At 42.0% G+C, this 13,570-nt stretch overlaps 1 protein-coding gene across 1 annotated transcript in view; it reads right to left on the bottom strand.

Annotated features, from left to right (window-relative positions):
- svild (supervillin d) overlaps positions 1-13,570 on the bottom strand; it is an 84,944-nt gene that overhangs the window by 22,550 nt on the left and 48,824 nt on the right. Inside the window, exons 6-8 of the mRNA XM_072666756.1 lie at positions 9,611-9,740; positions 3,496-3,935; positions 2,875-3,010 (exon numbers count right to left, since the gene is read on the bottom strand). Of these exons, the coding sequence (XP_072522857.1) occupies positions 2,875-3,010; positions 3,496-3,935; positions 9,611-9,740 (706 nt within the window). The remainder of the gene's footprint in view (positions 1-2,874; positions 3,011-3,495; positions 3,936-9,610; positions 9,741-13,570) is intronic.

Here is a 13,570-nt window from a genome sequence, read left to right as displayed (position 1 = left end):
CTGACACGAAGGCTCTGATTTTGCCCGAACGCCTAAAGGTCACTAACACCTCCTACTCCCAATGGTCAAAGCCACGCTGTGGTTGACCGGACCATCCCAACATACTGGTCTGTCTACTTTTAGCCAATGAATTCCACACGCTTCATCCATGAGCAAGAGAACACCAGAGGAAGTGTGTTATCACAGCTGTGATTCCATTGCACTACATCACCACAGTCATGAAGCTATTTGCGATAACACACAACCTTGAGTGCCTTTTTTTTTGTGGAGTAAAGACAGAAGTGAAGCAAAAGAGCCCAGAACATTGTTTCCCATGTTTGTTTTAACTATTGCCAAAGAAATGACACTGCAAACTCCTCGACAATCCATGTAACTGGCCAAATTATAATCAAATGTTCACCATCACCAATAAAACTATTATTATTTGTCAATATTGACCAATATTACCAGTTAACTGATGTATCGGTCCAGGCTCAACTGCCTTTCAGTTTTAACAGACATACTGTAGCGCCCAAGCCTTCTTTTTCAATATCTTCCAACAGACATGCTTTCTAGCTTCCACTCAGACATCAGAATCCCTAAAGGGGCTGCGGAGTTTACACAAACCAGTGACTCACTCCCGTTTGATTAAAAAGCATTCAACACTTGAACATGGCTGTGATTATAATGCCGCATTTCCACAACTACCCAACCTACAGCATCTTTCCACAAGTCAGCGTCTGAGTATGACCTTCGCAGACTAACCAGTGCTGCAGCAAGACGTAAGCTACATCCCTTATGTGAAATCTGCAGTACTTTACTGCAGCTTTTCCTTCAGACTGCCAGAGATGCCCTCAGCGTGGGGCCCAGACAGCAGCAAAGACATGCCTAAGCAGGATTACTGGGAGAAAATCCACCAACATTCGGGATGAAGTTCGTCTTTTCGTCTTTCCGGAGCTGTGGACAAGTTTGGGGTGGAGGATGCTTAAAGCTGTGTATTTTCAGGCTGGGAGTAGATTTGTCCCAAAGTCATCTCCTCCTCAGTGGAACGCTGCCACTAAGCCAAAAATCCGTACACTGCAGGCACGGATCAAAGAGTCTGGGCCGGGCCAAATCTGGTTTGATGGCCATAATGCATGCCTGAGTAAAAGATTCATCAGACAGCCTTGTCTAGCGAGTACGAACACGCTTTGATTTGTAGCAGTTTGCGAGTCGAGGGGTGAAACTTGGCCAATGCTAAGTGTGGGAGATGTTCTGAGTGGAAATGCACTTTTAGAAGTCTGTGTAGGGGCTGTGTGTGTGCTTAAGTTGGGAAGGAACTCCAGCACACACTGGATAAGTTAAGCTCTCTTTGCCGGGATCAAATCCTCCCAGCCCCCTTGCAGGATGGCCTGCTGGGGGAACATGCTGATTCAGCGCTGGCACTGAGGCTTGCGGCCCCACCCTGAGATCCAGCCTTCCTCTCCCACATACAGCTTCCCTCCTTAGGCACGCTCCTAACACACGCCCTGGTTCCACACAGCCTATTTTGAATTAATGGGTGTACCATTAACCAATAAAATGGACTTATAATGGGTGATTAAAAGCTACATAACCTTATACATGATTACTTTATTATACAGACAAAAGTATTGGGACACCTGCTTATTTACTGTTTCTTATAATAAAAAGAGCTTATCCCACTTTTGTTAGAGTAACTGTCTCTACTGTCCATGAAGGCTTTCTACTAGATTTTGGGATTTGATTGCATTCAGCCACAAGAGTGTTGGTGAGGTCGGGATGTTGAATGATCCAATGAATTCCTCAACTCATCCCAAAATTATTGGATGGAGCACTATCATTCTAGAGGACCGTTTCACTGCTTCACAGGTCAATGCTTGGGGGGGGGGGGTTATACCACTCTAGCCCACATCTGGCATTAGGCATGGTACCAACAGGTTCATGTTTATCTGCTTTATTTGCCCTATTCAATTGGTAATGCTTCTCTACAGATACTAGACAAACTGTGCATGTGTGTGTGCATTTGGACATATAGTGTATAACGAGTACATCCCAGTATTAGCACAGAGGGGTAGCCATTAGACATCTTTTAGCCACTGGTAGGTTTTTTGTCAGATTGAATAAGGGAGTTATGCTGGCTAACGAGTGTAACGCTGGATAATATGACATCATGGTAGGGATTAAAATTAAAAATGGAGGTAACATTTAAAACTGGAGAACTTTCATTCTTTTTGGTGTAGTTATCATAGCTATTCTAGCAAGGTGTACTGCTGCTCTATCTCCAACTTCTTAAGCACATCCTTAACAAGAACCTTTAGTTCCCTAATCCTTGTCACACCACCGGTGACTATAAAACTCGAAATCCCATATTAATCCCATTTAAAACACATTGGCCAAAACCATGCAACTTTAACATGACTAGAAACCAAGGCTACAACGTTTCAGCATCGCTGTTGTAATGTGTACACTGCATATGACTATTGCACATGTCCTTTATTTTACACCAAACTTGGATCACTGACATTTAGTAATCTCACAGAAAACTATGGCAAGATAATTTTTCCGTATATCGTGCAGCTCTTCAGGAAACTCACCAGAAACATAACAAATGACTAGAAACCAAGCGCACACACACAGCACATAATGGGGATAATGATATCACTGTGATATTGCAGTCAGGGAATTCGTGTGTGTGTGTGTGTGTGTGTGTGTGTGTGTGTGTGTGTGTGTGTGTGTGTGTGTGGTGACATTAGCTCCAGTAGGTTAATTTGACCCAGTTTTTCTCAGGCTCTGATGGACATTCTCAGCTGGATATCGAGACTCTGAGCTGTTTCGGTATGTGTGTGCGTGCACATGTACGTCTGTGTGCATCTGTGTGCGCACATGAGCATTTACCTTCTTCTTCCAGGCATTCTCAGAGTCCTGCAGCTGGCTGAAACGGTCAGCCAGGGATGTTTGGACCGTATCGCCGGCCTTTGTCTTTTTCAGCTTATTCCTCCAGTCCTCTTCACTGCCTGTGAAATCACCAAACCTGCAGAGAGAGAGAGTGTGTGTGAACACCCTGGTCTGTTATATGGTCTGGATATCAGGTGCCTGTGTTTAAAATACTATGCAGTCTTAGGTCAGTCTTAGGAATCTACCGTTAGCCAGGAAAACTGCTTAAAACTATTTATATGTCTGTGCTGCTGCTTGTAAAAACACTGTTTAACATCTGAATAAATACAAAGTAGCACACGTAGTATGTAAACATCATTAGTTCCAAAATGTCTCTTTCTGCACAGAATCAGAATCAGAAAATAGGTCATTTACATATCAGTCTTAAAGGCACAGTAACAAACTGTTTTTCCTTGAGAGAGAGGTTGGGAATAGACACAAGAAAATTGGATTTTGGTACTTTACTGAATTAAATGTTTCACCTGACCTGTCAGTGGTTTTAATGTTATGGCTGTAATGAATGTAATGATGTCATAAAGTGACCTATTGTACGCACTGGACATCACACCACGTTCCTCATACCTCTCTTTGAGTGAGGAGCTCAGGCTGCTGTCCAAGCTGCTCTCCAGTTCCTCGCTCTCCTCAGACACACACAGAGACGGGGTTTTCTCCACACAGTCTGAGGATGGTGAAGGAGGCAGGTCACTGGAGCTGCTCCGTTCTCTCTGAATCCTCTTTCTTCTTCCTTCATCCACTACATCTTCATCCTGCTCCTCCATCTCCTCTCCTGTTTCCTCCAGCATCCCCTCTTGTTCGTCCATACCGGTCAACTCTGTGGCGACGGGCGTTCCGTTTCTGTCTGGCGTCGCCTCAGCGGGCTCGGCCTCCAAGCTGGTGGAGCGGCTCTTCTTCAGGATGCCCCTTAGGCTGCGCTGTCCTGCGGAGTCCTGCCTCTGCAGGGCCACAGTGGGAGACTTTGGCTCTTCCTCCACTTTCATGGCTCCTGGGTCTGGATGGGTCTCCTGAAGAATGAAAAATGAAGAACACAACTTTAGTGGCAGTTTTTTGGTGATTGTGGGCATTGTCAGAAACGGGCCTGAAAGAGGATTACTGACTGATCAACAGCCCGCTGCCCTTGCGTACCCCACTCTACCAGTCCGGGGCGTTGCCGCCCCCCCCCCAAAATTCTGCATTGAAACCGAGAGAGACGGGAGACACAACGGGGCATTTGGGGCAACCGCAGCTCGAGCTACTGGCTATACATAGGCTCGTAACCCTAATGATCTGTAAAATCACAGCCAATACAAAGTAAAAGCCTAAAAAAACACAACTTTTCTGTTTCAAGGCTGAGAGCACTGGCATGACAACGTGAATAAAAGTTTGTTCGCCAAGTACAGAAAGCTGTAAGTCGCACACTTTTTTTTTTTAATTTTTACATTTTTTTTATAAAATACTAAGACCATGTCCAGATCATTCTCAGGGAGGTTTGATTACTGCATTTTGACAATTTATGTGGTTTTAAAAGTATTTCTGCTTTGTGTTTATTTACACTTTGCTTTACACACAAGTTTAGTATTATGTCAAAAAAAAAAAATAAATAAATCAATACATGAAAATCTGTTCCCAAGGTCTTTAAGAATCATTAAGATTAGAACACTGTAATGTCAGAGATTTACACGCCTATTAATTAGGCAAGAGGGGAAATTCCTGAAGGACTACAAATTCCTTAAACCCAGTAAACGGCTGGCAATTTATCTGTTTTATAATTAGTTATAGTCAGTTAACTGCAGCTGTCTTTCTTCTTTCTGCAGCACAGTATGCATTTAAGTAGCCTATTAACCAGGTATTACAGTTAAAATTTTAATCAGCACGCTAACAATGCTTACTGAATGTAAGCGAGACAAAAGTGTGGTATTTCCAAGTGTCGTTACAATTGAAATGAACATGCATAAATTTGTTGGTGGAAGTGTGTTTTGTTACAAAAATCAACAAGTTACAAAATCAGAATTGTTTACAGATCCTTTAACCTTTTGGGCCACACATCTGTCACTGTGAATATTTAGCAGTATATCAGCAGCACATTACAGGTCCAATACAGGCATATTTTATATACATTTTAGTCACAAAATACCTTACCCTGAAAATGCATGCATACTGATATTTCTCTTAAAGCCATTTTTAGTCAATGTGGACATAATTGTACATGGAATCCTGAGACATTCACACGATGATTTACGCCACTATACTCCGAAATGTACAGCTATTGAATTACCATCAAAAGAAAAAAGTTATTCCAAACGAGATATATTTTCCTTAAAGAATATGTCACTCATGCGCAATGACTGCTGCCACCCACAGACACTTTAATCATACAGTATATATTTGTCTATTAAATGTAACTCATTAAATTACCCTCAGGTCACAAACTTACTGGTTTATCTCCTTACTGAAGACAGGAAGAGACAGAGGACCTCTGCTCTCCTGATCCTATCTCTCCACGGAATGCCTACCTTTGTGTTGTGAACAATCATCTTTGTTTTCTGAACCCCTCCCAGATGTTGACCACAGCGCATTTTGGGCTATGTCAGTTAGGCTCTAAACACAGCATGAAAACAAGTAAACAACAGTGTCAAAGCTACCTATGTTGGCCTCAGACTGATGACAGATATTATTGAACATTGCAATAATTTAAATCAAGAGCTGGTGTATTATGCAAATTGCCATTCTTTTGTTCTTTTAGCAGCGTGTGTGTGTGTGTGTGTGTGGGGGGGGGGGGTTATTATTATTATTATTTTTTTTAATGGACCCTTTTTTAATTAACCATTCTCTTTCTTACAATCAGTCTAATCTATGAATAATTTGTATAGCAGAAAATACAAGTTCAAGGCGTCTGTAAATAAAAAGCTACTTATCTGGGCAGTGTTTAATCATTAAAACACTAATATTAGAAGTAGTGGTGATTTTTATCTCCAAAGGTTTCCTCATAAGAGTCTAGTTATTATTTATAGGCATCATCCAACACCTGGTTTGGTACATTATATTTGGTAAATTTATTATATATATATATATATATATATATATATATATATATATATATATATATATATATATATATATATATATATATACACAGTGAGTCCAAGAAGTATTTGATCCCTTGCTGATTTTCTTCGTTGGCCCACTAATAAAGACATGATCATTCTATACTTTTAATGGTAGATGTATTCTTACATGGAGAGACAGAATATTAAAAAGAAAATCCAGAAAATAAATCTAAGGAATATATATTAATTGATTTGTATTTCATGGAGTGAAATAAGTATTTGATCCCTTAGTATTCATTAGCAGTTCTGGCTTTTACAGACCAGTTAGACACTCCCAATCAACTTGTTACCTGACCTGAAGCCACCTGTTCTCACTAATCACTTGTGTGAAAAACACCTGTCCACAGAATCAGACAGATCACACAGATTTCAAGTCTCCAACATGGGTAAAACCAAAGAGCTGTCACAGGACCTCAGAGTCAGAATTGTTGACCTTCACAAAGCTGGAATGGGCTACAAAAAGATTAGTAAGGTGTTGGATGTGAAAGTAACAACTATTGGTGCAATTATCAGAAAGTTTAAAGAGTATAACATGACAATCAACAGACCTCGGCCCGGTGCTCCAAAGAAGATTTCGCCTCGTGGGGTGGCAATGATGCTGAGAACAGTCAGAAATCGTCCTGCAACCACTCGGCAGGAGTTAGCAAATGACCTGAAGGCAGCTGGGACCACAGTTTGCAAGGAAACAATTGGCAACACTTTGCGCAACAATGGATTCACATCCTGCAGTGCCCGAAAGGTACCCCTGCTGAAGAGAGCACATGTGGAGGCGCGCCTCAAGTATGCCAATGATCATTTGAAAGATGAACCAAGTTATTGGGAGAAGGTTTTGTGGTCAGACGAGACCAAAATTGAACTTTTTGGCCTCAACTCCACCCGCCATGTGTGGAGGAAGAAAAATGCTGCCTATGACCCCAAGAACACTGTGCCCACCGTCAAGCATGGAGGTGGAAGCATAATGTTTTGGGGGTGTTTCTCTGCCAAGGGTACAGGGCTACTTCACCGCATCACTGGGAAGATGGATGGAGCCATGTACCGCACAATCCTGAGGGACAACCTCCTCCCCTCTGCCAGGGATCTGAAAATGGGCCGTGGTTGGGTCTTCCAACATGATAACGACCCTAAACATACAGCAAAGGCAACAAAGGATTGGCTCAAGAAAAATCACATTAAGGTCATGGAGTGGCCCAGCCAGTCGCCAGACCTCAATCCGATCGAAAATCTATGGAGGGAGCTGAAGGTCAGAGTTGCCAAGCGACAGCCCACCAACCTTCATGATTTAGAGAGGATCTGCAAAGAAGAGTGGGCCAAAATTCCCCCTGGTGTGTGTGCTAAACTTGTGGTTAACTACAACAAACGTCTCACCGCTGTGCTTGCAAACAAAGGCTTTGCCACTAAGTATTGAGTGTGTTTGGCAAGAGGGATCAAATACTTATTTTCCTCATTGAAATACAAATTAATTAAAATATATTCTTTAAAATTATATTCTGGATTTTTGTCTTGATATTCTGTCTCTCCATGTTAGAATATATCTACCATTAAAAGTGCAGAAGGATAGTGTCTTTATTAGTGGGCAAACAAAGAAAATCAGCAAGGGATCAAATACTTCTTGGACTCACTGTATATATATATGAGAGAGAGAGAGATATCGATCGATCGATCGATCATTGTACAGTGTAACAGCTTGTTTCTGCTGTGCAGATGACAAACACTTAAAGCTTGAATTAAATCAGGGGTTGCAAGTGATGGAATTGAACACATCCAGGAGAAATTTGAATCCAAGTTTTGCTCTCCAAACTAGCCCAAAGACATCTCGCTTGTTACTTTTTTTAATGTAAAAAATATATATTATTGTGTGTTATTTTGCACAGTTTTATGTTTACTTGCATTTAATGTGAGAAATTATGCAAGTAAAAACTCTCATTCCTCAGATAAATGGCTTTAAATAATGTGCTTAGGTGCCTGAAACGTCTGCACAGCACTGAATACACTGTAAACATCTTGAAGTGTGCCAACATACCCCCCCCAACCCCTCCACCACTTAGCTCAGTTCAAAAGGCAGCATTCGCCTCATCGCACAACTGCTATCTCTATTAGCTCTGTGTGAGACAATATTCCTGTGATCTTGTCATAAAAGTTCCAGCAAGACAAAGAATAAACCCTGCAGTTCACTCCTTCCCAGAGGGCAAGATAGTGTGTTATCCTTCAGAAGCATACACCCCCCTACAACACTCTTTCATTTCCTCCCTTCAGTGACCCCCACATTCCCCACCCTGCCCTCTGCACTGGCCAGAGAGAGAAAGAGGAAGAGAGCCAAGCAGGGCTGGTGGTCTGCTTTATCTGCAGCCCCAGCATGCACACACTCTGAGCAGAGAGAGGAATGCAGGGGCATGGTGACCCATGGAGAGAAGGAGTGTGTGATAGAAAGAAAGAGTGAGATTGGGGAAGGGGGGGTTGATCTGGTGGTCTGTTTTGTTGCAGAAGCAGTCCAACTCCCTCCTTACGGGATTGTGAGGAGGCCTCAAGCCACTGTAAGCCAGCCCTGATGAAAGAGACGTACAAGAACGCTGCCCGTCCATCAACCTCAGTTCACGCAACACTGTTCCATATAAAGCTGACTCGCATGGAAAGGTCATTACCTTGAAAAAGGCTAATGTGTGGGTTCCGGCAATAGTTCAGCAAAGAAATCTGATTTCAATTCTCCCCTCATTCCAAATGTAAACATTTTTAGGGGCACTAGAGCGACAAGGCTAATGTAGTTGGCTATTGTAATTTCCTCTCTTTTATAAACTATAAATCAGAACGGGTGGATTCAGTTTTAAAATAAGGCGAGAATAACATTATTTTATGATTATCTGGATACAGTGGGATCTGTCAAAAGGTGGGATCTACATATTGGGCAGCAAGTGAACAGTCAGATCCTAAAGGTGATGTGCTGGAAGCAGGTAAAATGGTCAAGCCTGTGAATGAGATACTTTGACAAAGGCTCAACTGTGATTGCTAGACAGTTGGCTATTTTCGAGCATCTCCAAAACATACAGCAGGTCTTGTAGGGGGTTTCCAATATGCAGTGGTTAGTTGCTACAAAAAGTGGTCCAAGAAAGAACAACCGGTAAAAAATTTTAAAATATATAATATATATTTATTATTTATATATTATTTCGGTAAAATAACTTTCAGTATTTCTTAATGGAGCTAATGGCGCTATTGCGTATTAGCTCCATTAGCCTCGTAGCTACAGTTCAAACTGAAAGAAGCAAACTTTACACACCAAACATGTCTTGCTTCGTGTCCACATGTTTGTGGATACCCCTCCTAATGAATGCATTCAGCTACTTCAAGCTTGTCTAGTCTACTGCCAAAGAGAATAGGACTTTCTGGATCAGATAAACATGAACCTATATGAGCGCCATGCCTTATGCCAGGTGTGGGCAAGTAGGGGAATAATTTCAGGAGAAACCTTGAAGGAGCAAGTGTCCCAATACTTTTGTCCATCTAGTGTAGCTTCTCAAATTATGTGTCTCGATATAAGAGTGGCTTGTGGTCCGGCAAACATCAGGGCTTAAAGAGATCTATCTGCTGTAAATGCTCACCTTCTCCTCACATTCCTCTTCCTCCTCCTCCTCCTCCTCTTTTGTCAACCAGGACCCTTTCCCTTTTGTGTGGGTCAGTCTTCCATTCTCCTTCTCATCTGCCTCCTCTGATGAGGAGGATGATATCCGGCTGCAATGAGAAAAATGCCTTTTTGACATGCTGTGAATCAGACAGTTGTCCTTGACAAAATTTAATGATGAACAGATCAATAAAAACTTTTTATTAAATCTTTTTCGACCTCCATTGAAATTCTCCTGTAGAGTTGCTTTTTTGGAGATTAACTGAGTAATGTGATTAGAGTAATGACTCTCAGACACTTGAATGTACAGTTTACATGAACTCCAGCAGTGATCACTAGACTCTAGGAACTGTTGAATGAATGAAAACATACACTCTGAGCTGTAACGTTTCAGAGAGGAGCTGAGAGACAGGCCTCCAAGTTAATCAGTGTGGATGTTTACACGCATTAAAAGTGAGTCATGGTGGCGTCTGCCGCCAGGAGAGTGAAAGTGAAAAAGAACAGCGGTCCAAGTTCCACTGAGGGAAGCTGTGCTTTTTCACACACACACACACACACCCCAACATATATCTTCCTCCTGCAATAATTCTCATGATAACAGAACAAAGCCTGGCAGTTCAGTGATAATGTACACACGCCTACAGACACACACCCACACACACCCCACTGAAATCAAAAGGCAGCGGTCTATAGCTCTTTAGCATTTTTCTGCAGCTGTAAGTCCAGACTCTAAGGTTTCTGCTTACATACAGTGAGTCCAAGAAGTATTTGATCCCTTGCTGATTTTCTTCGTTGGCCCACTAATAAAGACATGATCATTCTATACTTTTAATGGTAGATGTATTCTTACATGGAGAGACAGAATATTAAAAAGAAAATCCAGAAAATAAATCTAAGGAATATATATTAATTGATTTGTATTTCATGGAGTGAAATAAGTATTTGATCCCTTAGTATTCATTAGCAGTTCTGGCTTTTACAGACCAGTTAGACACTCCCAATCAACTTGTTACCTGACCTGAAGCCACCTGTTCTCACTAATCACTTGTGTGAAAAACACCTGTCCACAGAATCAGACAGATCACACAGATTTCAAGTCTCCAACATGGGTAAAACCAAAGAGCTGTCACAGGACCTCAGAGTCAGAATTGTTGACCTTCACAAAGCTGGAATGGGCTACAAAAAGATTAGTAAGGTGTTGGATGTGAAAGTAACAACTATTGGTGCAATTATCAGAAAGTTTAAAGAGTATAACATGACAATCAACAGACCTCGGCCCGGTGCTCCAAAGAAGATTTCGCCTCGTGGGGTGGCAATGATGCTGAGAACAGTCAGAAATCGTCCTGCAACCACTCGGCAGGAGTTAGCAAATGACCTGAAGGCAGCTGGGACCACAGTTTGCAAGGAAACAATTGGCAACACTTTGCGCAACAATGGATTCACATCCTGCAGTGCCCGAAAGGTACCCCTGCTGAAGAGAGCACATGTGGAGGCGCGCCTCAAGTATGCCAATGATCATTTGAAAGATGAACCAAGTTATTGGGAGAAGGTTTTGTGGTCAGACGAGACCAAAATTGAACTTTTTGGCCTCAACTCCACCCGCCATGTGTGGAGGAAGAAAAATGCTGCCTATGACCCCAAGAACACTGTGCCCACCGTCAAGCATGGAGGTGGAAGCATAATGTTTTGGGGGTGTTTCTCTGCCAAGGGTACAGGGCTACTTCACCGCATCACTGGGAAGATGGATGGAGCCATGTACCGCACAATCCTGAGGGACAACCTCCACCCCTCTGCCAGGGATCTGAAAATGGGCCGTGGTTGGGTCTTCCAACATGATAACGACCCTAAACATACAGCAAAGGCAACAAAGGATTGGCTCAAGAAAAATCACATTAAGGTCATGGAGTGGCCCAGCCAGTCGCCAGACCTCAATCCGATCGAAAATCTATGGAGGGAGCTGAAGGTCAGAGTTGCCAAGCGACAGCCCACCAACCTTCATGATTTAGAGAGGATCTGCAAAGAAGAGTGGGCCAAAATTCCCCCTGGTGTGTGTGCTAAACTTGTGGTTAACTACAACAAACGTCTCACCGCTGTGCTTGCAAACAAAGGCTTTGCCACTAAGTATTGAGTGTGTTTGGCAAGAGGGATCAAATACTTATTTTCCTCATTGAAATACAAATTAATTAAAATATATTCTTTAAAATTATATTCTGGATTTTTGTCTTGATATTCTGTCTCTCCATGTTAGAATATATCTACCATTAAAAGTGCAGAAGGATAGTGTCTTTATTAGTGGGCAAACAAAGAAAATCAGCAAGGGATCAAATACTTCTTGGACTCACTGTATGTAAAGCAGAATACTAGTCTGTTAATGCTTAACATGGCCCCCTGTGTTCAGGCTCAATGGTGCAATTTGTGGAGTTGAGGCTTGTTAGAAGTATGCCCTGGTTCAACATATGAGAGCATGTAAGAACTGGAAACAGGATCAGTCACTGATTAGCTTGATAGCTCAGTGTCTGTGTACACAAGCCAAATGACCCAGGCCTGTTTATTTGCTTATTTAGAAGCCTCACTGCGAGCACTGGCGCTGCCATTTGAACGGATCACTGCAATTTGTAGGGTTGGCAGAGTCTTTTCTGGGAGTTGTCTGTGATGGCCAAAGGTCACGGTCACAGCAGCCATCATACACCAGATAAGGAAATGGAATACGTGTGACTGACCCAGAGATGCACTCATTCAAAACACATACACACTGCCATGCATACTAACATACACTCATGTCTGTCCTTGCTTTGTTATCAGGCGACTGATGACCGACTTAACTGCACCATCCGTCCCAGTTAAGCAGAGTTCTGATACGCTGAATCCTGGTGCAGTTAAGTCAGTCATCTTAATTCCTGTCTCAAAGAGTAATATATATATATATTGTGTGTGTGTGTGTATGTATGTAAAAAAAAATCAGTGACTACTGAAGGAACCATTTACATTTATTTAGAACCAAAAAAGGCATTTTCATCTTGTATGGCTTGACACTGTTTTTTTTTTTTCTTAATTCAGTTTTATTGTTTTTATTCCTGTTTTGATTATTATTATGATCTGGTGTCGACCTGAGGAGGATGGGCTTGCCTTTTGAGTCTTGGTTCCTCTTAAGGTTTCTTCCTATCGACCCGAGGGAGTTTTTCCTTGCCACTGTTGCCACTAGCTCGTGCTAAAGAGGCTCGGACCCAGATCTCTGTAAAGCTGCTTAGTGAAATTTTTTTTGTAAAAAGCGCTATATAAATAAACTGAATTTAATTAAATTCAAACGAGAGAGAACTTCTCGTAGAACTGCAAGAACCCTTTAAAACCCTCATTCGACTGCGATGCTGTGGACTGATGAAGCTAAAACAGAACGTTTTAGCCTCAATGAACAAAGGTATGTTTAAAGGAAATAGAAAAAAAACAAAAACATCATGTATATTCTCCCACTGAGCAAGTAAGGGGTCCATGGTAACTTTCTGGCGAGCCAAATCAAACATCATCATGACTGGTCATTTTGGGCAGCTCTGCTCTAGTGTTAGTGTTACGTGATTGACCCACTCAAGGCAGGAATGATAAGCCATGCTTTCAAATGTCCATCTCTGTAAACCGCTCCATTAATATTCACACAACTGAACTGTTGAGCGTTCTAGCACTACTTCACCACTTTACTGACCCTTTGGCTTTTATCCTAGGGAAAAGTCAGGACTTGCATGCATTAATAGGAGCTAATAACATTTCAAATGGGTATGATGATAATCACTGGATTTTACAGTGTGGTGTTCCATTAACCTGTAACCATTCCATTCCTATTAGTGAATACAAGCCAGAATCACTCTGATTAAGCTGTAGTGAGAGCAACATAAGCTATATCCTGGAGCCCCTGTGGATCTGCTGTAGTCTGTGAAACAGTGCAGGCAGG

The sequence above is a fragment of the Salminus brasiliensis genome, chromosome 22 (assembly GCF_030463535.1).
Source record: "Salminus brasiliensis chromosome 22, fSalBra1.hap2, whole genome shotgun sequence".
Taxonomy (NCBI): domain Eukaryota; kingdom Metazoa; phylum Chordata; class Actinopteri; order Characiformes; family Bryconidae; genus Salminus; species Salminus brasiliensis.
Note: the sequence above shows the minus strand (reverse complement) of the source record. Positions and strands in the feature narration are given on the sequence as shown.